Here is a 26781-nt window from a genome sequence, read left to right on the forward strand (position 1 = left end):
ATTCGAAAAAGGATCACGAGTGACATTCGCTTTCTGGAAGTGCAGCGACACAGCTAAACATGGATCTGATATGCGCATATGGTAAAAGCTTACAATTACGTATAGAACACTAAAAAAGTTAAATCTAGCACAGATAAAAATCACTAAGGACTTTTGTGTGAATTCAAACCCAGCAAAATCTACAGAATTTGCTCCTGTTGAAAATGTTATAAAGCAAATACTAGATGAAACAAAAGTGATTTTAATGAATTCATAGAACCTGCTTTACAAGTATACAGAACATGTAATATTTATCTGCATGTGAAAGTAATTAAAATTCAAAGCATTAACATGAATAGTAAGAATAACAAGAACTTTAATGGTCCCCGTGGAGCATAGGCTAAGCTGGTTTATTTGGCTAAACTCTCTTTCATAAATATAACTGCAGTGCATTTGTGCACACAAGAACAATAAAGCAGAGTAACTGCCTGAAAGAGAACCAAAGAAGGGTGAACAAAGCAAAAAAGTATGAATAAATGTAAATCCAGTGTACCAAATATGAATGAGAACTAAAGACAACTCTATCAGCATGCAGTAAGGAAAGCAGCTAAACAAGCATTGCTGTCTCTCAGCAACTACCCTTATCTCCTGCTTCCTGTCTGTTTTATGTCACAAAACCAAGACAAAAGCAAGAAAGTAACTTCTGAAAAGATACCAGATGCATACCACAATATCCTATTGAAATTCCAGCATATACAAATTGCTTTTTCCAGATGACAACAGACTAGACAGTCAAAAGAAGTTTCTCTGCAGTCCACCTCTCTTGATGCTGTAAACGGACCCGAGTTGGTGGCTTGTTAGACAACTCGTTTCCATCAAAGCAAGCAGCCCTCCTCAGAGGAGCATCTTTTAACAAACCCTTAAGTCTTTTAAGTGCCAGTTTTCCAAATATGCTTCAAGAACACAAAGGAAGTCAGTTACTCCAATCCCTGCTTTAACTGAAGGATTTGATTAACCAGCCGGAACATATTACCTTGGGACACATGACAAGCTTTTATCTCTCTATCTCTGTTGCATGGATTTTCAAACTGTTTGTGAAACAGCTCCCAAAGGGCTGTACTACAGTACAGTTTTAAAGCACATGGAAATGAGTGATAGTTCTCTGTAAAATGTTACATTTTAACCTAAAACGTAAGCCTCTGAATCATAAAAAAAATGGACATGAATAGAGTAGGGCAGGAAGCTTGGAGAAGCTACTGAGAAAGTTGTCCCAGCATAAGCCTTCCCTGCTTATTTTCAGAGGCCTGAGGATACCCTTGGTTAATCATGTAGATAGATAGCTGGCTTTCACAGCTCCTATTTTTCAGCACTTCACAGTCTAGTGCAATGTGCAGCCTTTAACTGGGACTTAGACTTCCATTATGATGTGTGGAAAGCTTTGGTAACTGAAAGTGGATCGACGAAAGCCTGAAGACATACAGACCAAACTGAGGGATCCTGTCTGTCTGGAAATCAGTGTCCTGAGCCTGCTCCTGGAATTTGTTGCCTCTGATAGCCATTGCTCATAAAACATAACCAGGAGACCAAGAGGGGAGTTTGCAGTTTTACCCTGTAGCTGAATGGCTGTGATGTTCATTTGAGACAGATCCACGCTCATCTTGAGACAGTTTGAAATTATTTTGTCCTACTTCCAGTGATGGTGCAGGCTGCTTTAATTGCTTCTTTTTAAACTGGCTTTGAATCTGTGCTTCAATTAACATCCACATACACAACATTCAGCAGAGCGCAGACAGAAAAGAGCAGGGTGTATTTAAATGTTAATTATTTTAACCTGTTGAAAGTCAAAATATTCAAATCATTTCAACACATAATGTGTATGTGTAGACACAAAGCTTCAGTAACAACGTCTGCACCAACAAAATAAAACCAGATCATATTAATTTCAGTTATCTGTGGTGAATTTCACTGAATCAACACTGGAAATCTTCTAAATGGAAATAACGTGCTCAGACACATCAGTTCATGCTTCTCTCAATACACAGGTTTTTGCAGTATTTACTTTCATTAGCATCAGCCTGTGTACTCACACTTTGGAATCGCAGCAGGTTCCTGTAGTATAAGAGCCTTAAGAATAATAAAACAAATGGCTTTCTGATTCAAGAGATTAGCCTCTAGCACACATAACCATTATTCTAGCTATAATACAATTCACATCTGGTTAGAAGAGATGTAATGTGCAGAAAGGGTCTGTCCATCATGCAGGCCTGATGCATTAAGTCTGTATTTTTCCTGTTCCTATATATTTGCTGTGCTCTAAGGTTCAACAGTGAACATGAATGGAGGTTTCACAGCCCTTTTTTCTTTAGATTAGAGGTCAAACCTACTGTATGAAGCATGAAAAAAAAAGAATTTCTAGAACTAAACCCTGTTAAGAATGATTATTTCTTATGTATTCTTTTAGACAAGGATAGTCAGTGTTTACAGCAGGGCCATTACCCAAGACAGAGATGTTTTAGTGAAGTATTTGCCTCAGTTGCATTGCTGACAAAATAAAGTAACAGTAGCAATGGCAAGTTGACGTTTGTTTTCATGAAGATAATTATTTCAAGTGGCAGTAGCGAGTCTCTCGCAGTGGCAGACAAAGAGAAAAGCTGTTTTCTTTACAGTAGAATTGAAGAACTAAAAGTACAGTGAGGACACCCCAAGATAACAGCCAAGACAAAAGTATGTATGAATGCTGTGAGATCAGTTTTGTGTCCTCACACTACATACGCTCATTTTCTGACTGTGAACAGGCTCAAGCAAACACTCTATTTTAGATGACAAAGAGGAGGAATTAATTTAGAAAGATGAAAATACCTAATTCTCTGGTTTTGCTTGCGTTCAAAAATGCTGCTTGCAACAAATCTCAGGTTGAGCCATACACGTGCTTTAAAGGCAAACAAGGCAGAACTTGGGAGAGGATAAATCTGGGTGAAATCCCATTCACAGTTTCAGGAAGAGGGAAAGGATACCACAACCACACTGAGAACAGAGTGAACAGCACTATCCATTTGGCCTGAGGGAATTACACTTTGCCTAGTTATGGGAAGAAAAAGTTATTTTAAAGTGAACAAGACCATTACTCTAACTTCCATAAAACCGAACGAGTTAGCTCTAAATTCTAGATAGTCTAGAATAGCTGGAAGGGACCTCCCAAGAACATGAAAACCTCATTAAAAATGAAACTCTACTGGAAACCAATTGAATGTGAGAATTAAAGAAGTGAACCCCCACCAAAATAATGCATAAATTTCCGTATAATAATGACATATTATCCAGGGGTTTGCTGCCGGGGAAAGGGGAAATGACACAGCTCTGCACACTAGGCCGCACAGAAAGTGGCCACACTGTGAGACAGGGTTGATCAATAGCAAATCTGAGATGATGCCGTTTGTAGCTTTTTTTTCCTGTGTTGTTTTACAAATGAACATCACAGAGGATGAGAATGCTTCAGAGGAAATACTAATAAAACATTCAATGCAGTCATTCCAGAGTCTTTAATTGAGGGCTAGTCCAGCTGTGCAAGTCGCACAAATGAAAATTGGCTGTACAGTTAAACACAAAGGGTAACAGCAAATGACATAACATCAAGCTGAAGCTTTTATCACATCACATCCCAGAGACTCATACTAGCCCCATTCTGTTTAACAGCTATATTGATTAATTGAAGGGAGTATGCCAAGAAGAGAGCAGCATGTTGGCCACATACTTAGTCAATAATACATCTCACGAACATCACCGTAACTGAGCAAAGAGATTCAGGAGGGTTTCAGGAAGTATTAGCGGAACAGAGATTTTGAGCCAGGAAAAATACAAGCTGATCCATCTGTGAGAAAAGAAACCCAAACACAGCGATAAAATGTGAGTGAACATTCAGGGGAGCACTGTGGCCACGGGAGATTGGGGACAACATGAAGAAAGGCACGGAGATGCGTGAGCTCTGCAAGGGTCAGTTCTCCAGAGGCGCACTCGCTGCACTCAGCCAGTCTGCTCACAGGGGCTGGCAGCACAGCAGCTCCCAGGTGTTTGACTGGAGATCTGAGTGATGATATAGAACCTCTGAGGGAAGTCACCCTGTCCTCCCTCCTATGCAACATGTGCGCTTGGGGCCATGTGACCTCCTGCCCTAAGCTGTCTACAATGAACTTGTCTGCTGTCATACTGCACGTCTCTGCTAGAGCACTGACTCAGGTGTATCCTGTCCCCTAGCAAATACTCTGTGGCTAGAGGCCTGCAGCCAATACAAACCATCACCTCAAAAGAATGACAGTTAAGTGCCAGAGAGAAAAGGAACTCGCATGATGTTGCTCAATAACTCCCTCATGCAAAATGTCTGCAAGAGTTCTGCTTGATTTGCTGTCCTAGATGCTGATCAGCATTGCTGAGCAGAAGAATCATTCAGCACTGATCCCTTCCCCAAAAAAAAGGAAGGAGAGAAAGCAGAAAGGCATTCAGACTGAAAAGGTAACATAAGGATCACTCCTATATCTAATTCATCCTTAGGAGCCCTGAAGCTATTGGCAGTGAATGCTTTCAATGATGAACATCAAGATGTACAAAACTGGCTAAGAGAAAGAACGTGAAAACCAGCCAAAGTGCTTTAAGCAAAAAGGAAAATGAGTTATTTTTTTGAATTGTTAAAGCAGGCATATTCTTCAAAGTGAATCCCAGCTGAAGGTATCATGCTTGCAGTCTGCAGACTGTACTGGGACTACAGTGGGAAGTGCCAGCCCACAGAGCACCTTACCCTGCCTTCATGGAGAGCACATCAACACATGTCAACCCAGAACAACCTCACTGCTGGGTCCCAGCAGCGGGCTGCTGCTGCGAATAAAATAACCACGGGCAGTCCAAATGAATAATACTATATGCAGCTAGCTAGTCGTCAGATGCTCCAAACTGCTGAGGTGACAATGAGGAAAGCCTATCTAAAGCCTAAGCCTACCATTCACAGCAAAACTTTGCTAGCCACAAGAGCTGACACGTGACTGTTTTATATATTGTTTTGGTACCTATTTAAGAGCAGCACAATGTAAGTAAATGGCCAAACTGCTTTGATGATCTTTCCCTTCCCCTCTGAACTCAAAGACACATGATCTTTCGTAACATGATGAATACTCCAGAAAACCCCCTCTCTGTTCTTAGACATCCCTTAATAAATCTCCAGTTGAATACTGATGACATAATTGGGGTAGAAAGAAAACAAATTCATCTTATATTAGTGTCTCAGCAACACACAAATGTGCCAAGACTGTGAAAAATAAATCCATTTCTATATTCCTTGTACACATACTAGTGCTTTCTGAAGTGGCTTTGCAATCAGTTGGTCCCGTGGTTATCTCACACTTAAGTCAATAAAACCTTCCCATTCACACCACAATGGACTGCATTTCTAGAACAATATACACTGCATTCTACATCACATCATGTATTCAGAGCTGTATCTAGAAATCTATCAACAAAATGTTAGAGAAATACGTTTCCTAATAGGATATTTTTCTTAAAGCAGTCTTTTCATTTTATCGCCTTTTACAGGTGTACTGTAAGTCGTTTGTTTTGCCATTTAAGAAACTGCCGTTTCGGTATTTTGGAAAACACTGTCAACACTAAAGGCTGAAGGGAGTGATATTGATATCACGCTCCAAAACCAGCATAACTTGATTAATGGCCTCTATTGCAATGAAGAGTCACAGTGCAGTGCTATGGATTTACCTTCTTAAGAATGTAAGGAGAAGGAGAGGAGGACAGCTGTGCGTTTAAAAGGGCAAACCACTGACTTTCAGACAGTGGTATTTATTTCACAACTCACAGGATTTGTTGGGGTTTTGTTTTTTTGCTTTTATCTAGCCCTGGAACTGATGAAGGGAGCCATAAATTTAACAGTCAACAAACCCTATGGAAATGTGACATTAAATTTAGCATGTACTAAATGAGATCTTTATTATGGGATTCAGTGCCCAAGATATTTGCATTGTTTATACAACATCACATATATCTTTGCAGACAAAGCTAAAATCTTAATTTTTTCGATTTTAGAATAAGGACTTATAAAATGTTAATTATGTACTCTGGGAAATGAAAAGCATTTTAACATTTTGGATACTTGGAAGTAATGCAGAAATGAAGGCGTCTGCCTTACGCCACCTAACAATATTTCTCTCTTGAATGTTGGAAGCATCCACTAAAGAACAAACATTAATTCTAGAATCCTCACTGAACGAAGCAATTTCAATACTTCTTCAAAGCAAGCCAGCCATGATAATTGAGGAAAGCAGCAAATCCGCATTAAGTACACATGCTTTAACAAGAGACACATCCTCTGTCCCTCACAGCTCAATTCAGTAACCATTTTGAAAGTCCGCCTTTGCTTTTATCTAAGGCTCACTGTGTCTTTTCCTTTTTCTCTATCGTCCTTCTCAGTAACGGTGTTGGATCACAGAGTTGTATCATGACTTCATAGCTAGTATCTCAGGAGAAACTAATATAAAACTGCCTGCCTCTCAACTTCTTTGAAAGGCAGAATTGCAGAATGCTTCATTCCCCACCTTTCCCCCCATTACTCATGCACCTACTGAGGAGTCACCTATGATCCAGCAGCTGACACCATTTCAGCTCCCCAAGCAGACAGAAACACGCATTGAACAGTGCAGTAGAAAGACTTGGGTCTCATGATCTTCGCTTAAACCCATTCCCCCTGTCTGAATGGTACAATTTTAAAAGTACACACTGGTAAAATTCAGGGTTTATAGTGTATTGACTTAGGGACTGATCAGCCTTACATGCAATTTACATGATACAAGAGATAAGACACTGTCATCATTTGTATTAGTAGAGTGGACAAGACTGTACCCAGTTTTGACCACCAATATGCTTACGAGAAAGGCAACAAGAATACTACAAGGTTCACAAACACAAACTAAAAAAAAAAAAACCTTAAAGGAATGTATTACCTGGAAAAAGAAAAGACAGCTGTGGAAAGCACTGAGAGAGGAACGGGATAGAGCAGTCTTCCAGCACCTAAAGATCACCATAAAAGTGACAGTGGTAAATATTCACCACGTGCACTTGCAATAGAACTAGAAGAAGACAGTTTATCTTGCAGTAAAGAAGATTTAGCTTGGCTACCAGGAGAATCTTCCTTCCCACAAGGATACTGAATCACTGAAATAAGACGTGGAGAAAGGTGTGGAAACTGTTTCACAGGTTTAGAAGAAAAGTGTAGGTTAATTTCCACCAGATAGAAGAATGATTAAGACCTACATTTGTATATTCAAATATCTTTATTTTCATAAACTCTTGTGGGTCAAGAGCTGTATCTCAACACTTGTGTAAATTTTCAAATGTAATAAGCATTTGTATTGATTAAACCAGCACAACAATTTGAATAGAGAAGTAGTCAAATAAACCCACTTATGTATCTTGAGCTCTTACATTAACACATGCAGCCATTCCCCTATCTGAAGTAGCTTACTTTCACATCTTCAGTTGGATCTTCACTTTCTTTAAAAACAAAGTTTTTCCCACTTTGTGAAGACCTGTGCTTTAACCCTAGTTCTTACCCATTTTCCTATCTGAAATTTCAGCAGTATGATTTACAAAAAAAATCTACATAATCCCAGCTATTGTACCTGCATTACCCAGTTTATTCTTTTTATTGTACAGGTGGGCCCCTAAATACACCACCAAGAAATTGCCAAATACCCCAAAACAAGAAATGTTTCTTGTTCGAATAACATGTGATCTAAGTACAAGGGAGGAGACATCAGCTGGCTATAACAAATGGGCAAGGCAACATACAGCATATCAATGTGCAATGCGAGTCAGTCAAGGTCATTCTGTGCTTTTCACTACTTGTTTCATTTAGGGAGGTAGGGAAGGCCAAAGGAATTTTAGCAGTAAGCTTGCTAAGAATATCATTCGCGGCTCCTGTAACAAACCACAGGGTGAGATCAGATGCCTAGATTTGAGAAGACCACTGTACTCGTGCCTGTGCATTTTTATACGCATCCCTAAAACGGACTATAACTATTTTTTAGAATCAAAAGGGAAAAGGACTTCATTATTTTCTGCTCAGTGAGTATGTGCACATGAAGATCTCATGCTTATGTCTCAACTTTTCTTTCATTTTGCTGTTCAATTATTCTGAAAGCTTGTTTACACAATTCTCTATCTCCGCATCAATTAATATCAGAAGGACCAGGGAAAGTGTGCAGTTCCTGAACAGAGGCAGGTTCCTTCAAGCCTCCTGAGGGAAAGGGCAAATACTCACATTGCTGATGTGAGAGAACAGGATAATTTTTCTAAACTTATTTTCAAAATCAGAGGGAGACATGTTTCCCACTGCGATATTTAAGGAGGGCAGGACACAGCTGTGTATCACAGGTCTTCAAGGATACAACTGCACATCAAAGGCCAACCCTTGAGCCTCTGCCCTGCCTAGAAACAAGACTCAAGGGACCAGCTACCCACAGTGCACCTGCAGGGGTGGTGCGTATGGACTTCTGCCACAGAAACAGAACGGGCCAATTCTCAGTACAAAAACTCCCAGATTTTTCTGAAATTCAGAGGTAAAAATCGCTCACTTTTAATTTCTCCTCGGCTTCTTGAATACTAAGTTTATGGATAAAGCACAGATGATCTTCAGGAAGCAGAGACTAAAAACGCATGCATTTGAGAATTTAGTTTTCAACACAAGGTGGAAAACTCAGCAAGTTGTGCTGTACACATAGCTGAATCCGAGACATTTGGGGACACAAAAATCATAGATGAACATGTAGACAAAACAAGTGTTACAAAGCTATTTTCATCTCCAGTGTGTACATGCACATATGTGAGACTTCCACTGACCAAGTAGAAGCTGCCTCTTAGGGACTCCACAAGTAAATGGAAACTGTAATTCCTTCCTTGCTAACTGAACCTCTACCAAAGCAGGCAGTGCAACATCACTATCCCAAGTTAGCTTCACTTCCAAGGTGAAGGAGAGAGGCATTTTATCAGCAACACAGGAACTGCTCTAACTTTATCAGATTAACCAAAGACTGTTTTCTGGCAACATTCACTAAGCCTTCTAAATTTAGCTAATGCTGCCATTGAGTTACCATGATTCTGTACATGTGTAGGCAACTTTCAAAAGAAGAAATTGGGTACAGGTCAGAAATGAGACTATAACAAGTCTATAACAAGAACACAGGTCTGCTCAGTATTTTGGAGAGATGGGTAGAGAATATAAATCTGACATTTGCACTCAGCCAGATTATGGGATAAGACTATAAAACCGGCTATGACAGATATTCTTGTAGTCACATTAACAGTAAGGAAGAATTAAGACATGCTTTTATCTGCTTTAACTATTGCTTCTCTCTGGAAAGCTACATATACAGAACAGACTTTTTCCTTTATACATGGGTGCTCCAGATGTTGCAGCTGCAGTAGTGCCAGTTGCAGTTGAAAACAAACTTCCACCACTTCAGGCAAAAAAAGTCACCTTAGGTGTTCTTTAATGAGGAAGAATGTGTCAGCTGTCTCCTTTTTACAGTCGTAACAAGAAATCTGGATCCCTTTTACTCACCATCAGAACAAAGAATAATTTAGGGCCTCCCCCATAAGCAGATACCTCCACACAAGATTTTTTTTAACTACTGAATGCAATTATAATAGCTTAAAAATGGCATTCATATACCTGCAAATCAAACTTACAAAGCCATAAGAAAGGATCTGTTTGCTAGTCAGGTAACTGTGATGCCACTGTGAAAACTAACAATAAACGAATGAAAGGTTATCCTCTGTAATGTGAACACTTAACTGGTATCCCCAGAGGGCTTCTTTGCCAGTTCTTTCTTTGAATAGCAAATTCCACCCCCCAAATAAGAACCTTGTTTACAATTCCACAGTAAAAACATGTATTAGCCAGGGATTTTTCCCCTCCTTCTTATAAAATGAAAGAAAATTTAAAAACCAGCTAGCCCCAAAGCCGCACAGAAACTGTAAAGATTGTGATTCTTGCCAACCAGGTACATTCTGGAGAACTTTGTCAGGGTGGGGAATGCTCTCACCCTACATGAAAAGCAGAAAAGACACCCTACAAGCAGGCATTTCTTTTAAAGTTCTTGGTTCTTACACTGAGTGAAAAAGCTGTGCAGACTGTCTTCTGCATACAACTCAATGGCTGTTAAAGAGCATTGCAGCACTGGGAATGGATTGCGTTGGAACATGGCCCCCTGTTATAAAAATGCAGAGAAGCCACTGAAAACACTAGAAGGAAAAAAAATACCCACCATAAATATTTCCTTCGATTCAGTTTAAAATTTCTAAGCTCCTAAAATACCATTCTTTCTTAGCTTCCTACTTAGCTTCCTATCTGCTCACGTTTAGCACACTTTCTAGTCCTCCTTCACTTCAGCTGTACATCCAACACCTGCAAGAAGGCAATTGCTTACTTTTTTTTTTGGCAAGACAATTCAGAATATACATTTCCCATCTAAACATACATTCATTCAGTGCAAGAATAGCTGTAGGCTTCCCTAACTAGTACATCAGAAGGCAAGAGACTCATAGAAGTTGTAAGCTTTCTTTCAATTTCTGAACAAATCTTGCCATGGTAGGGCTCTGGGCACCTGTCCCATAAATTTATGCACAAAGATAAATAACTGCCTGTAGATATTCGCTTCAGCCCACTGGTCCTCAGCAACTTTAAGGAGGGGGAAAGAAAGGTTTTGTAGCAAGCCCAGAAGTTAACAAACACACATCCTTGTACAGCAAAGGAGGAGAGGTGAGATCTAAAGCCAAGTACTCCCAAATGAGAATGCCCTGCAGCAGAATCTCTTCTTCATACTGAGGGAACTCTAGCTGAGCAGCACTGGTGTTTCCAGTGGGAATGGGAAGGGGGGAGCAAAGGGGGAGAGAAAAAAAGTACAAAAATAGTTAAGGTAAAAAAGAATTAAAAAAAGAAAAAAAAATAAAAGGAGGGTAACATTACAGCAATCAGGCCCAGCTTATTTACAGATCAAGCTTAAAAAACACATTTGCTATGACTAGCGTTTTAAGTAGAATACTGGACGCAGGGCAGTAGTCAAAATCCAAAAGGAGCCATGAGTCCCTGCCTTTCAGCTTACGTGAAGTACATAGTCTTTGAGAAAAGCGGAAGCACCCAGTTCCTCCTGACACTGCGAATGCTAGGATTGGACACAGACATCTGCAGTCTTTTAGGGTGTTTGTGGTGTCAATTGTTTGCTTATTTCCCCATTGAGCTCAGCTTTGACAATCACATTACATACACACTAGTTCACCTCCCTTCTGGAGAATAAAAAGGGGGGTTGGGGAGGTGGGGGTAGTGGTGAGGGAAATAGTAATTTTACTTCAAAGAGCAACTATAGCCATGACTGAAAGGATATTTTGTTCCACAGTTCACTTACTCTGCCATGGACAGTCTTCCAAATGATTCCAGCTGGATTAATGTCTTCATAGACTACTTCCATGTCTTCACTGAATGAGCTAGGTATTTAGTTCACTATCATGTTACAAAAACACACTTCTGACAGGTAATGATTCAGACCCCTATTTTTTCTTAGAAACTGCCTCCTTTGAAATGGAGAAAACAAAATAATACTTGATAGCCCAAGGAGAAGAAAGCTTGATTTCTGCTTCCCCAGAAGTACTTCAGGTCAGACAAGCTTTGTACCCTCTAAATAAATCTGGTCAGCTATGAGGAGATAGAAAGATGACTTAGAACTGTGCCTACTGGTTGTAATCCACTCAAGACTTTTATATTAGAAAATAACAATGAACACTCAGGGCAGCATGTTTCAGGTACAGGGATGCTGAAAAACAATTTAAGTTTGGTATGTATGTCTCCACTGTACAGCTGCATCAGTTTTGGTTGAAGGCCACATATTAATTCATGACCATTTTGCTATGGGACTGCCCTCCACAATGGACATAGAGAACTTAGTGAGCCCCAAATTGTGCAAGAACAATGTTGGCCCTTGAGGTTAGAGAGGAAGGTACAGGTAAGAGCTTTCTCATCTCCTCCCTTTACACTCTGAGTGAAAAACAGGCTCCCTACTCACAAACCTCTAGCACAGAGATGAAGCCCAACTGAGGCAGGTGTCTTCACCTCACTGATATACAGAGAACTAGTAATATTTACCCTTCACTGTTTTAAATGGTCTCCTAGCTGCTCTTTCCAGCACTCCTTTATTAGAAGCAGGTTAAGATAAGGAAAGGACCACTCCAATATCTATCTCTTAGCAATCAGGATGTCTGGATGTGGACAAGTGCTGCATCACCCCACGTCCTGCATCCCCAGAACAGCAAATGAGTGCACACAGACAAGTGCAGACAAAAGGGGACAAAAGAGTATTGACAGGCTTTTATAAACTTTATGTGGGACCCAGCATATTTTACAGGAGACAAGTATCATGACCATGTTATAAATTGTAAGTTTTGACTTTAAGTCAAAAATAAATACTAAGAGAAAAAAGAATAAAGAAAGCAGTCATCTGTAAAGAGATAATGAAACTTTTCAACTCTAATACAGTTAAATAATGGACATAAAACCAGGCTGATTTGCATAACCACACAGGGTAACAAAATTAAAGCGACTTTAGAGCTAGACAACTCACAGTTATCAAAATTACACATATCTGTTTACATTCAGTTTTCAAACCTTAACATCTGAATTGTAAGCAGTATCTGTCTGTAGCAGGCTGGCCACCCATTACTCTGTTAGAACCACAGTATCAACATCTGCTTCTTTACCAAGTTAAAAAAAGCATATGTGCATATACATACATATTTTAACAATGAACCACGGACATTTCATTCTCCATATTGTTTTTTTGCTACATTCTATATATAGTAATATCATCTAAATGTTTTAAGAGGCAGCTGTTCAAAGTACATGATTTTTTTTTTTTTTTTTGAGGTAGGTTTCTTGATCTCTTCTTCACTCCCAACCTGCACAGGGTCAATATGATCAAGTAAAGGCAGTCACTGCAGAAACTCAGGTTGCACAGCCAAGACGAATGGTGGAACCTTTGGGGAGAACGCAATGCCTGTAATTCAATAGCGCAACTTGCTTATTTCCAGATGCTTCACCAATTCATCGCACTCAGTGCCAGTTAACCAGAGAACTTCAGCTCTTATCACTTGGCATAGTTCTTACTTTTAATTCAGTAAAACCCTGCAAGATCAACTTAGGAGCCCCTGACAATTCTCATCAGCGGCAAAGCTGAGAGAACTACAGTAAGGGATGAGAATAGCTGCTTTACCTTCACTTCTCCAGCAGCGAAGCAGAAAAATCTGTAGGAACAGATAGGTTGTGGTACTGCAGTTCTGGGGAAAATACAAGCTACAGCTACACTACATAAATCAGTCAGTCACAGAAGCAGTCAGAGGTACTCTTAAAGTAGTGTATCCACCCCAGAAGCACTGACATGCAGCCATGGCTAGAAGCAACATCACAAAATTCCCTTCCCATCTTTTCTTAAACAGCTTGCAAGTAGAAGCAACAACAGCCTTTCGTTATAATCACGCTCTAAAAAAAAAAAAACCACAGTTACTGCACTGTAGGCATTCAGTGAAAATATTTAATTCTCCATATTGTCTAAATCACACCAAATAAAAAAAAAGTAACGGACAAATTATTATTAATGTAATCAGGTATATTGAACCCTATTCTGCAATATAAAAGCACCAGAATGTTGGCTGGGCATCAACACCACTCAATTCAGCAACAAAAATACCAGGTCTAAACACACGTGGTTGTATTTTCTAAGGAAGATGAGAAACATATGGGCAACAGCCGTAAGATGCACCATCTACACACATGGGAAAGAAACTGTCAATAAGAAAAGGAAGTGTTCGCTTTCACTAGCCATGATGACAGATTAAATTTATCCCTTCTGATTCCATTGAAACTACGAATTAGTCGAAGGACCAAATCTGACACAAGTGAACAGTAAAGTTACACTTCGGTTCTCCAGCACTGCTGCTCCTCAGAATTTCCTGGCCTGCTGCAGAGCCTGAAAACAGCATTATGCTTCAGATTCGGTTAAGATGGGTTTTGCTACAGCAATCTAAAAACCTGAGATTTGCACACTGACAGGTAATTACAGGTAAAACACATCCTACTAAAGATTAAAATGCTCTAGTATCTCAATATGTTAAGATATCCAATAAAAGCTGAACAGTGTTCAGATTTGAAGGCTGTCAGGAAGTTTTTGCAATTAGCTCTGTATTGGCCGTGATTCCAGATGCTCTGAAGAAACGATCTATGCATATTTGCTGCATGCACACAAACTAAAAGCAGTACTATTATCAAGTTGACTTCATCCCACATAGTTAGCAGAGTAATGACCAATAACATACAACTCTGAAAATATAAAGCTGACCTCAAAACCCCCAGTTTTTCCTTCAGGTTTCAAAATTCCACAGGAAAAAGTAATTTCATGAGGTCCATAAGAGACACCCTCCCCCCAAGAACACCTTAAACACTTCATGAATGCAGTTTAGCAAGATTTACTGCTAACTTTCATCCCTGGGTATGTGAAAAGTAGGGTGCTTTTGCCTTTAAAAATTTAGTAGGCAACTAAACTGAACATTATACACAGTAAGCATCTTAGTATTTTATTCATTGCATCTTTTATACAGAATAAGCTTCACTGATATTTAATTCACTGCAGCATTCTGCTGATGTAGCAACAAAAGATTACATTATAAACAAAGAATAAAATTTTTACTTTAATTTTTTTATATAAGTGTAATTTTTTCAGTTGACAAACAGCATCACAATTACTGGAAAAACCTGAAATAAGCATGTAAGCTAAGGCAATTTTTTTTAAACTCCAATTGATAGTTTTCCTGTATTTATCATAAATATCAGAAGCTAAACTCCAGCAACTAAACATTTCTATAATTTCCTAGCAACCAGGATTCAAATAATGGAGAAAACATAGAACAACAATGTTTCTTTTCACTTAAGTTGACATCTGCCATCTATTTACACTAAGTATGTTAAATTCCAAAAAGATCATGGAGGGTAAGGAATTTTGAAATAACCTGTTAAGCATTACTTAAAATGGCACTTTTGTAACTCAGGTCTGGGATTTAAAAATTACTAAAAACAATAAAAGACAATGCACTGCAGTATGTCTATACCAATATTACATAAAAAAGACAAACTACTCCATAAAGTGTCACTGAGATGCTCAACCAAAAATAATATACATTTGTATCTATATCAAGATAAATATTACTGTAAAAATGCTCACATTAAAAAATATAGTTATTATTGTTTGGATTTTCATTAAAACTAGAAGGGACTACATGAGCCAAGGTATGAGGAATTTGTATATAATGACATGCTTCCTCATTTTATAGCACTAATAAAAAAAAATAGAGAAAGCTCTATTATAAATCTTTAATAACGATGGTATAATTTCCTAGTTTCTTTTAAAAACTTTACTACATGGGTGTATGTGCATGCAAGTCTGTGCACATATGCCTGTGTACCTCAACACACAAGCACATAAAAAAATACCAAAGTGTACACATTACACATATACACATATACATATTCCTGCATGTAACACTTCTGTAATGCTAACAGTATGCAGGGATTCCTCCATGCGACCATCAAGTGCCACACCCCATGCTTTCTTATTTCTCTTTTTATGTTTTGTCCAGTAAATGCAATAACACTTTCGTATCTGGCCAAATCTAAGTGTTAAGACCTTTAAAAATCATGATGTAATTTAGCCATAACATCGCACACAAGAAACGATACTGCAAATACTGCAGATCACAAGTTCAACATGAAAGTTTGTCATGAAATGGAATGTAAATGCTTCTAAAAAATAGTATTCAAAGATTAGTTAAATAGTATGGCAAACAGCTTGAATTTGTAGAAAGTTTAAAATGTAATTCACATTACAAAGACTGGAGATACTTTATAGGTAGAACTTTCAAATATGGATATGACTGGCTTTTATTTTTAAGCTTACTTCTATTAGAATAGACTTGTTTCCTGTACAGGTGATGCTCTGTCTATACCATATACAGTAGAAAAATAAATTCTTTAGCAACCTAGAAATAGTTTATAAAACTCTTGAAGTTTCATTTTCTTTGCTAAACATGCCAAAGTTAGACTGAAAACTATAAATAAAAGCTATATAGACAACAGGTAAAGTAGAACAAGTTAAGAATACTACAATTTACACGACAGACTTTATTGTACTATTAACTCCTGTGTGCTTTGCAATAGGAACAGGGTTGACTTTTCTTTTTTGTTTATGTTTTCTTAGAAAAGATAATTGCTTGCAAGAATATAACACAATATCAAGATAATTTATAATATACATGTACTTCAAACAGCAGCCCGGTTTATGGTATCGTAGTAATCTAGAATGATACTCCAAGTCATAATTAGAAGTACAATACCTAGGACATAAGTGGCAAAGGCAATTTTTATTTTGGGAAAATGGAGCAAATCAAACTCTTAAAAGCCTTAATTCTCAAAATCATCTATTTACTATAATACATACAAGACGATCTTAAATCTTGTTATAAGTGAAGATTACAACATTGACCATCATAAAGCTTTTTTTTTTTTTTTTTAACTACACAAAACATTCTAGCAGCTGAATGAGCTGGAACTGTTTTCTTCTTTGCAGACCTAAAAAGGTGAATTTTGAGCATGAAAGAAAAAAAGCTGCTATGAAAAGTCTCACAGGTAGTGTTTATCTATGGTCTCTCCTTTGCTACAATTTGTAACCTTCTAAATTTTTTACCACTAACAAAATAATTAACCCAAGGATTTGTTTAAATTAAGCAGCATTCTTTTACAGCAAAACTGGTACCAAAGTAAAAGTAAAATATATGAAATAAAAAGAGATAATTTAAAAAACATGGTGAAAAAAAAAAAATCAGTCATTTGAATTTTTAGTACAACATACCACAGGAAAAAAAAAAATACAAGTTTATGTGATTTCATATATACACACTCCAAAGAGGTTAACTGTCAGTACCCAAAGTATTTATTGCTATGTATTAGCAATGCATTTTTGTATATCTTTAAAGGGTCACATAAAAATAGATTTAAAGAATAGATTAATTGAAGTCCTAGATTAAAACATTGTTTGGTTTAGAGAATTTTACTACAACAAAATTCATGTTTATGTATGAAAAGTTATATAACCTTATATGAAAATGTCATGAACTATTTTCTAAACACTACATGTATTCCCAAGTGGGAAAAATTAAAATATCTAAAATATATTAGATTAAGTTTACAAGACCATCAATGATCTTTTTAAACATGCAGCTGTTTACAGAATTAACAGTTTTACAAAATGTTTAGTTCAGTAATGGAACAGAAAGAAATAAGTAGGCAACATCAAAATTTTTGTACAATATTTGAAACTCACTTTTACAACAAGCATGTCCTTGGTATTGTGCTGTAAGAAATAATAAGCAAGTTCACCCACCCTTAACAAACTGTCCACAGGTTTACTTACAAGTAAAGATGGATGGTGAGGGACTGTAAAATTCTCAACAGTGCATTTTGCATTCTTCCATAAACCGTCCTAAGCATACCATCACATAAGTAGCCAGGAGATTACAAAATAAACTATAGCTGGGCTTTAGTTGTTTACACAGAATGCTCGTATGTGAATAAAATTGCCAAAAATAGCATGTTAAATAACAAAAACAGCCATAAAGCAGGCTGTAAGCATTGAATGTTTCATAAATGTAAATTTTTAAATCATTAAATTTCTATAGAAAAATTTTATTCACAATATATTGTGACAAACTGTCACAGGAATGATATAGTGATTGCAATAAGGTATCATGCAGCAGCAGCTTTGTACTTTATAGCTATTTTTGCTTTTAAAAATTAAACCTCTCCAGTCATGCTTATCACACAGTTTTTATCTGCAGTGTGTACAAATGAGGAACACAGTACAGGAGATAACAAAAAGATGTCCAATCAGCTGGATGGGAATTATTTGTCATAAATATGAAGTATATTACTGTATCCTGAAACATGCATGTCTATAGCTTGTCCTTACTGTCCAGTGTCAGGCTGCCTGCAATCATCTTCTGTTTATATAATACCAAGAGGGTCTGCTGGTAATTGTGACTGTATCAACTGAGGCTGCAGCGGTGGTGGCAACTGAAGAGGTACCATTGGCTCTACCATCTGCACTGCGTTGGAAGGAGGTGGCTGACATGCCACTGGGTTAGGTGCTTCTACAATCTCTCCGTTGTAAAAGAAAAACGGACACTGTTGAATGAAGGTCTCTATAACCGACTGGTGGATTTTGGTGGTAGAAAGAAACTCTCTGTTTTCAAAATCAGGTCTCATCAAAGTAGGCCAGAAACAAATTGACAAGTTATCAGCAGTCATAAAGTTGGTTTTATATTGCTGACTAACCCTGAAATGAGAACATGTACAATATGAAATACAACCAGTATCCATTCAACTACAAATATTTTCATAGCTCTCTCACTGTAAGCATTCTTATTAAAAAATCTCAAGGTTTTTATTACTTTTCTCCAGCTATCCATTTAAATAACCATTCTTGGTTTTGTTTAAGCTACTATGCAGAAGAAAATTTAGAAGCCATGACTTTTCAGATTTGAATAGGTAACAAATATAAATCTGGTTCAGCTATTAATCAAGAAATAAGTTCAACACTCCACCAACATATTGAAGTGGCAATAATAAACTTTAAATTTCTCAACCAGCTACAGGATTTCATAAAAATAACACTTCATACATCAAAATGTCTACAAGGCATCCATTAGAATGTCTTACAGAAATGGCCTCTTACTGTAGGACAGTCAATATTAACTAACATCTATGACATTCATGACCTAAATTAATTATTAGAATACTATTATGAGAAAGGAAAAAACAAAGCAAAACACAAACAAAACCAACAACAAACCACCCTGTTACAAAACAGTATCTACAATTAAATGCCACCTCAGAAAAAAATGCACTGCTTCTCATAAGTTAGGAGTCAGGATATTCTGTTTTCTAAAAAAATACTCTGCATTCTAAAGCAATATCACCATTTTTTCTAGAAGTAATTGATGAGAGATGAATGACAAATTATGTGTTAATAAATCCAACAAACGCCTAAATTACTCATTCAGCTGGGAACATGCAATTCCTAAATTACAGTAGACAGTACAAAGGTAACAGCTACAGTTGTCCTGCAGAAATAGAGAGAAAATAAAACTTCAGCAACTTGTCAGCTACAATTTTGATGATCAACAAGAGCAGACTGCAAGAATTTCTGACAGCTGGCTGTAGTCCATAGATTCAAAAGCTGTGAAAACCATAGTAAACACTAGAATTAATGCTATAAGAAAATATTTTCACTCCTTTACACTGCATGTACACTGGTAACTATAAAGGGTAGACTTCCATTTTAGCATGTGCATTACTTATTCCAAATAGTGTTAGGGTACACAAATACTGCCTCTCAATCTGGTTTGAATAGCTTGGTCCAAGGGATATTTGGATACTATTTCTGAAAGACAGCAATATTCATAATCTTTTTCTTGGAAAAAAACAACCTGTATTTTACCTTTATTTAAGGATTAAAGAACCTGAAAATATAAATGTAAGCTTACACTTTGTTTAGCATTTTTAAAGAGTTTTCTTCATATACCAGATTCATTTGTGTATAAATTCCTCCTGACTCCAGTAAGCACAGGTTCATGAAAGGCAGGTCCTGCTTGACCAACCTGATCTTCTACGACAACGTGACCCACCTGGTTAACGAGGGAAAGGCTGTAGATACTATGTATCTGGACTCTAGTAGAGCATTTGACACTGCCTCCCACAGCATTCTTCAGGAGAAACTGGCTGCTTATGGCCTGGATAGGTGGATTCTTCACTGGGTAAAATATGGCTGGATGGCCAAGCCCAAAGAGCAGTGGTAAATAGTGTCACATCTAGTTGGCAACCAGTCACTAGTGGTGTCCCTCAGGGCTTGGTATTGGGGCCACTGATGTTCAATATCTCCACTGATGATCTGGGTGAGGGGATCGAGTGCACTTTCAGTGATGCACTTTTTCAGACGGTGGCTGAACATGAGCCAGTTTGCGCCCAAGAAGCCAAGGAGACCAACAGCATCCTGGCCTGTATCTGCAATAGCACAGCCAGCAGGGTCAGGGAAGTGATTGTCTCCCTGTACTTGGCACACCTCAAATACTGTGCTCGGTTCTGGGTCTCTCACTATATTGGGGTGCTGGAGTGGGTCTAAAGAAAAGCAATGAAGATGGTGAAGAGTCTAGAGCACAAGTCTGATGAGGAACAGCTGAGGGAACCAGGGTTGTTTAGTCTGGAGAAGAGAAGGCTTACAGGGAACCTTATTGCTGTCTACAACTACCTGAAAGGAGGATGGAGTGAGGAGGTGGCTGGCCTATTCTCCCAAGTAACAAGTGATAGGACAAGAGGTAATCGCCTCAAGTTGCACCAAGGGAGGTTTAAACTGGATATTAGGAAATGTCATCACTGAGAGGGTGATCAGGCATTGGAACAGGCTTCCCAGGGGAGTGGTGGAATCACCATCCCTGGAAGTGCTCAAAAGCCATGTAGATGAGTGACATGGCTCTTCTACTTGTAGTAATCCAGTTACCTGATACTGAGCAGTCAGCTGTACTACGCAAATAAGTGCCCAGATGAAGACTTATGACAATTCAGGTTGTCACTCTTTCACAGAAATTTCTATCAGGTCCATTAAGAACTACTGCACACCTCAGGTAACTAATAACTGTGCCAAATTTGAGATGTTTTGTTTTACTCCAGATACATGCCAGCATATCTTGCAATCCTGTAATATGTAAATGAATGGAATAATTACATTCATTGATATGATTTTATCTATTTTAGGGCTGAATTTGCTGTATGGACTAAAAAGGGTTAGAAGGTCCATTTCTGCCCACACATTACATGCTCAATTAAATCTTTACAAATACCTGCAAAAAAAACCACAGACACATGCTCTACTCTGGAACAATTTAGCAACTTAAATGTTATTCAGAACTTATTGGTGTATACATATGCAAAATTGCCTCGCTGGAGAGCACCACTGTAGGGTAGGACCTGAAAGTCCTGGAGGACAACAAACTGAACATGAGCCAGCAACGTGCCCCTGTGGCAAAGGCCGCCAAAAGCATCCTAACTTGCATTAAGAGTTCTGCCAGCAGGTCTAGGGATGTGATCCTTCCCCTCTACTCAGCACTGCAAAGGCTACATCTGGAGTATGGGGTCCAGCTCTGGACAGTCAAGCACAACAGACACACATGGACACACTGGAGCAAGGGCCAGTGAAGGGACACAAAGATCATTAAGGGACAGAGAATCCCAAATGAGGAAAGGCTGGGCAAGCTTGAACGGCTTAGCCTGGAAAAGCTCAGGGGAAGTCTTATAATTAGTTTTAAATATCCAATAGAAGGGTGTAAAGAAGATGGACTGAGATAGACTGAGTGGTGTTTAGTGACAGAACAAAAAGCCACAGGCAGAAAACACACAGAGTAAATTTTGGCTGTGGGTAAGAAACCTTTTTTACCATGAGGGTGACAGCTAGCACAGGTTGCCCAAAGAGATTGTGGAGTCTCCCTCCTTGGAGAAAACTGCAAAACCAGTTGGACACAGTCCTGGACAATCTGTTCTAGTTGACTCTTCCAAAGCAATGGGGTTGGATTAAGCAATTGCCAAAGGTCCCTTAAAACCTCAACAACCCTCTGATTCTGTCTAAAAATACAGAAAAAAAAACCCTAAACCAACAAACAAAACAACAAACCCCCAAAATCACAAAACTCAAGCTGATCTTTAAGGAAAAAAACAAAAAAACAAAAAAAACACCTCTGTAACTACAGTACAAAGTAGTTCTTTCAAGGTTTTTCACTACGTACACCATTCGTGTAACTTTATAGTAGTAATGATGCCAGATACTTATATGTCAGTAAAATCTGACCAGAATATACAAACCTTTTATCAACCTCTCACTCCTAGTTTCACTTTCTACATTTGTATTAACATAAGCAATGCAGCATGAAAAATTTGCAATTCTAGTAGTCAATTCACTGTTACAAACGTATTTTTTGCAATGCTACAACTTAAAATTTTAGTAGAAAAATACTAAACCTGTTTAGATGCGTTATTACGTATTTGAAGACATCATAGTTCACTGGGTGGAATTTCTTCACAATTTCTTTTAACTCATGCAGTCGTTCTGTCTTATCGATGATTTCTACAGGAATAAGAGACACTTACTGACACATCTAGAAAGACATATTGAACAAAGCATTTCCAAGTCTTTTTCCTAGTATAATGGTACAGATAAGATACCCACAGAAAAATGCTGAGTGATAATTTGATACAATGCATATACTATTGCATTAAATATTTTTTAATTATAGAAGTATATAAAGACAAAATTATTTTTCTATATTTAAGCAGAATTATTTATCTGTGTTTAACAGTAAAGAATGACTTGATTAGCTCATTGTTGGCTTGTAGAATGATAATGAACAACGTGACAGGGTTACTTCTTGTTAGGTTTTCCTCTGCTTGCAAAATGTTATGACTTCAATATAGCTAAGATTTATTTAGACTGAAGCTTCATAAAGATTTGGGGGAAGGAAGATATTCACATGAACTTAAAGAGTATCTTAAGCTTAGCAGTTATTCAAATAAAAAAAATTATGAATTGAGCCTGGTGCAGCTGTTTTAAATATACTGTTTAAAGGAGAAAAGAGATTTTCACAGGCCCAAGGGACATTACCGATGCTTTAAAGAGGAAATAATCAACATGTAAGGAAGAACTAGAGAATAAAAAACAAAAAAAAAGTTTTGGTTTTTTTTTTTTTTTTAAAGAAAAAGCAACCAGAAAACAAACAAAAAAAAAAACAAAACACCCCAAATAAAAGAATGCTGCTCCTAAAACACATGTGGGAAGTACTACTAAAGTACTATAGCACCATACATTCTGTAGAATTATGATTCATATCATTAAAAAGGAATACAAGCTCACCTCTATTACTTGACTGCATTGGTAAAAGAAAAATATTTATGTAAGTCCACTTATATTCTATGCTATTGCATGTTTTCACTGAAATTCAACTGATATACTTTTAAGAAAAAAAAAACCCACACCAAACCCTAACTAATTGCATTAAATAAGCAATTTGTCAGAAGACTACAGCAGAAATACCACAAATAGGTATCTACAGATATCATTCAAACCCATGAAATTTCTAATGGACCATATTAATAAAGTCCAGGCTCGAGCCTTATGTTTACACTAGTATTTTCATGTTTTGAACAAAAACACATTAAGAATACAGTATGTCACAGCTGTATCCTGCAAAAATGTGTGGCAGTCTTTTTCTGAAGGTTTGCTGCCAATACAAGGGAGATATTCTTATTAAAAAAAAAAAAAAGGAAGAATTTAGTAGTTTCACTTTGAAGTGTCTGAAAAAAGTTTGTAAGACAGACAAAATTAAGCATTTCATCTTATAGGGAGCTCAAAAAGAATCTGAAAAAAATCTGGATCTGGAAGACAATTACCTAATATTCCATACATGTGTCTGATTTCTAAAGCCTATTTTGAATGTAAGACTATGAATGCAAGGTGGGTTTCCCCTGTTAAGAACTGCAAAACATTTGCAAGAACTTTCATCATATGCAGCACTAATAAAGAATGAACATAACAAAAAACCCCAAACAAAACTAAAAAGAAAATATATGTATATTTCAGCAACTGAATTTCCTAGGAAAAAGAGACATAACAAATCTCAACTTATTTAGAAAAAATACCATGTTTATTCTATTATACAGTTCTGCTAATTTTAAAGACTAGCAAGAATGCACATGTCTAAGCAATTTAACAATATTTCACTGCAGCTAGTGCTTTTAACTGACAATGAAGTAAAAACTGCAATAAGGGCAATCAATATAATGTAATTAGATCAAGACAAGATTATTTATTACTTACTTGATGTTTCTAACAACTCTTGATGCAAAGAGTAAGGAATTAATGGATCTGGTAGATCGGCAAAAAAAGCTTTAAGAGCCCCAGCCACTGCATTTACTGTTACTCCCATAGATTCTAGGCTGATATTATGATCTGTAAAACAAAATGAAACAGCAGTGTAAGTAAAACCTACAGCTATCATTCCTTACAGCATTTTATGAAAACAAGAATTCATCCAAAAATTTAAATGTTGCCGAATGTTACAAAATGCACAAAAAAATTAAACCTACAAATAAACTGCCATCACTGTGACCCACATGCAATCAAATGTAAAAAAATCTCACAGCATAAGAAAACAGTAGAAAATCAGAAAAATGAAGTCTAAGTCTCCATGCAGACTTAAATGCTTTTGTAGTAGCCATTGACTGGCTTCCGATTTATCAATTTTGACCAATAATAAGTTCTTAAACAAAATTTGGGGAAATAGAATTTAAAATTTGTGATTGTGTTCATGTGACTACATGAAGCCTTTTAAAGAAGGATAACAAAACATACCAGTGACCATACGTGGCCATATAATCTACTGCTAGATTCCCAAATAACAGATGCTTCGTGGTTTATAACCAGAGAGGCTTTTTTTAATTGAAAGTTATAACAAAAAAGCCACACCAGGTAATTTTTAAGCCAAAACCAGAAGCGGAAGCACTGAAGCTGGAGAACTTGAGTATTTAAAAACTAAAATTTTGAAAATGCTTCCTTTTATTTTTCAAAAGTCCACTCCAGCTGAAACTCTGCAACATCCTTTAGTAAAGGCTGAAGAAAATCTAGCATTAAACTCAGATTATCTGAAACAGCACAGTGCAGAATAAATACTAGTACATTTATCTCCCTTATCTTCTAAAAGGTATTTTACTATTTTTCACAAGCAAAAGCTCATGATTAATATCCAAGAACTTTTAAGCAGTGTTTTCATTCTGAAATATCAACTGAGATCATAAATTAAATGAGAAAACAGAAGGAAGAAAACACTGACCTCTCTTTAACACATCAAAGTAAACAGCATGATCTACCAATCATATTCCAGTATATTCTAGCATGAAGAAGGTTGTGTTAGAAATTTATTATCAAGTTTTAATTGTTAATCCATATTATTCAAGGGAGCTTTCAACAAAATAAGTATTAAGAAGTACTACATATGCAAGGGAGAATGTAAGGGAGAAGTGAATGTATTAACGCCTAGGACTAATGAACTACTAACGTAGGGACCATGTAGGCCTGCATTTTAAACTCTTTAAAACATTGAAATACCACCCAGAAAATATTTTAACAGCACTTAAAAGTTAACTGCAATGAGATTCTATTCCATCTTGGATTTATACAAAGCTTCATTCGTAATAACCTGGACTATACCAATACAGTCTACCACAGCATTAGGTACTCAGTGCTATGGAAGTCAATTTGAAGGTGCAACCTTTTTATGTTGCACTATGATACCTCCATGGAGAATTCAAGTTCTATTTTGGCTTTGAATAATAAAATCTGCTCTTACCTTGATCAAACTGTTTCTGAATGTTGTCTTGATCTGTTTTATTCCCACTAACACGGTATAGGCCTTCAGTACATAATCCTTGGCAGGGGAGGAAAAAAAAAATTAAGTATTCAAAAAAAAGTTTATCTACCTCACAGCAAAACAGAGGCAGTCATAATTACTAGTTCGGAAACCAAAAGCAGAAAAACAAATTTTAAGTGTTTAAAAAATAACATGTTAACCATTATAGCGATATAGAAGTAACAATACACAAAATAACAGTTGTTTATTTAGTCCACTATTCCATTTAACATGAATCAGAGGAAACCACATCGTAGGATAACAAGAACCTGACTGCAGGCATTTGTGGAATAACTTTACCCAAAATTATTCCCTTCCTGATCTCTACTGTTCTTATTTGCTGCCTTTATTATTTTTAATCATAAAAAATATTAATTCTGGGGTTTGACAGCCACGGAATTTATGTTCTTAAATACTGTCTTCACAGTTTGGGCGTAACAACTTACAACAAGCAACAACACATTAATAAATACTCTGCAGAAAAATCAAGCATTTGTAATCAATTCCTAATTTTTTAATTTCATGGTGTAACACACTCCTGTGTGAGACAAGGATTTAATCTAACACACTTTCCTTTTTATCATTTACGTTTTATGAACTTTGCATCTCCTCATTTTTCTATGGTAAATTATCCCATCTTTTACAAGTTTTTCTTTTTTTGGAGGGGAGAAGAGGGGAAAAGGAGACGGCTGTTAGGAAGCAGAGGTTCTCCAGGCTTCTCATTACTACTTCGTTTCACTATGTGTCACAGAGTCATTATGATTACAGTAGCCATTCCATATAAACAACATTAAAAAAATACACCTTTATTATGCACACACAAACTTGCTCACTCCACTCCAGTAATTATGCTCCCTTTCACATTGCTATCTTTTTGGCCACAGCTGCTTACTGAATGAAACTGTCATCCTGCTCATCACACCATTACCAAAGATGTTTTTCTTTTGTTAATTTAGAACCCATTAAGGAATATAAGCAGTTTATAGTTTTTATAGTTCCATAAATCTCCAAGTTACCTTTATGGGTGTAAAATTATCTATATACTAGATCTCCATAACAGAACAGCGTTCTAGTTAAAAAACTAGAAGTTCGAGCTTTATGAAATCTCTTGGCTTTCTATCATCACTGCCCAGTGACTGAATGCATTTCAGATTA

General features: G+C 37.1%; 1 protein-coding gene across 1 annotated transcript in view; it reads right to left on the reverse strand.

Moving 5' to 3' along the window:
* Positions 1-12373: 12373 nt before the first annotated feature.
* ARHGAP5 (Rho GTPase activating protein 5) overlaps positions 12374-26781 on the reverse strand; it is a 51149-nt gene continuing 36741 nt past the window's right edge. Inside the window, exons 5-8 of the mRNA XM_065686407.1 lie at positions 25567-25644; positions 24039-24170; positions 22187-22292; positions 12374-18455 (exon numbers count right to left, since the gene is read on the reverse strand). Of these exons, the coding sequence (XP_065542479.1) occupies positions 18125-18455; positions 22187-22292; positions 24039-24170; positions 25567-25644 (647 nt within the window). The 3' untranslated portion in view covers positions 12374-18124. The remainder of the gene's footprint in view (positions 18456-22186; positions 22293-24038; positions 24171-25566; positions 25645-26781) is intronic.

The sequence above is a fragment of the Lathamus discolor genome, chromosome 6 (assembly GCF_037157495.1).
Source record: "Lathamus discolor isolate bLatDis1 chromosome 6, bLatDis1.hap1, whole genome shotgun sequence".
NCBI classification, from domain to species: domain Eukaryota; kingdom Metazoa; phylum Chordata; class Aves; order Psittaciformes; family Psittacidae; genus Lathamus; species Lathamus discolor.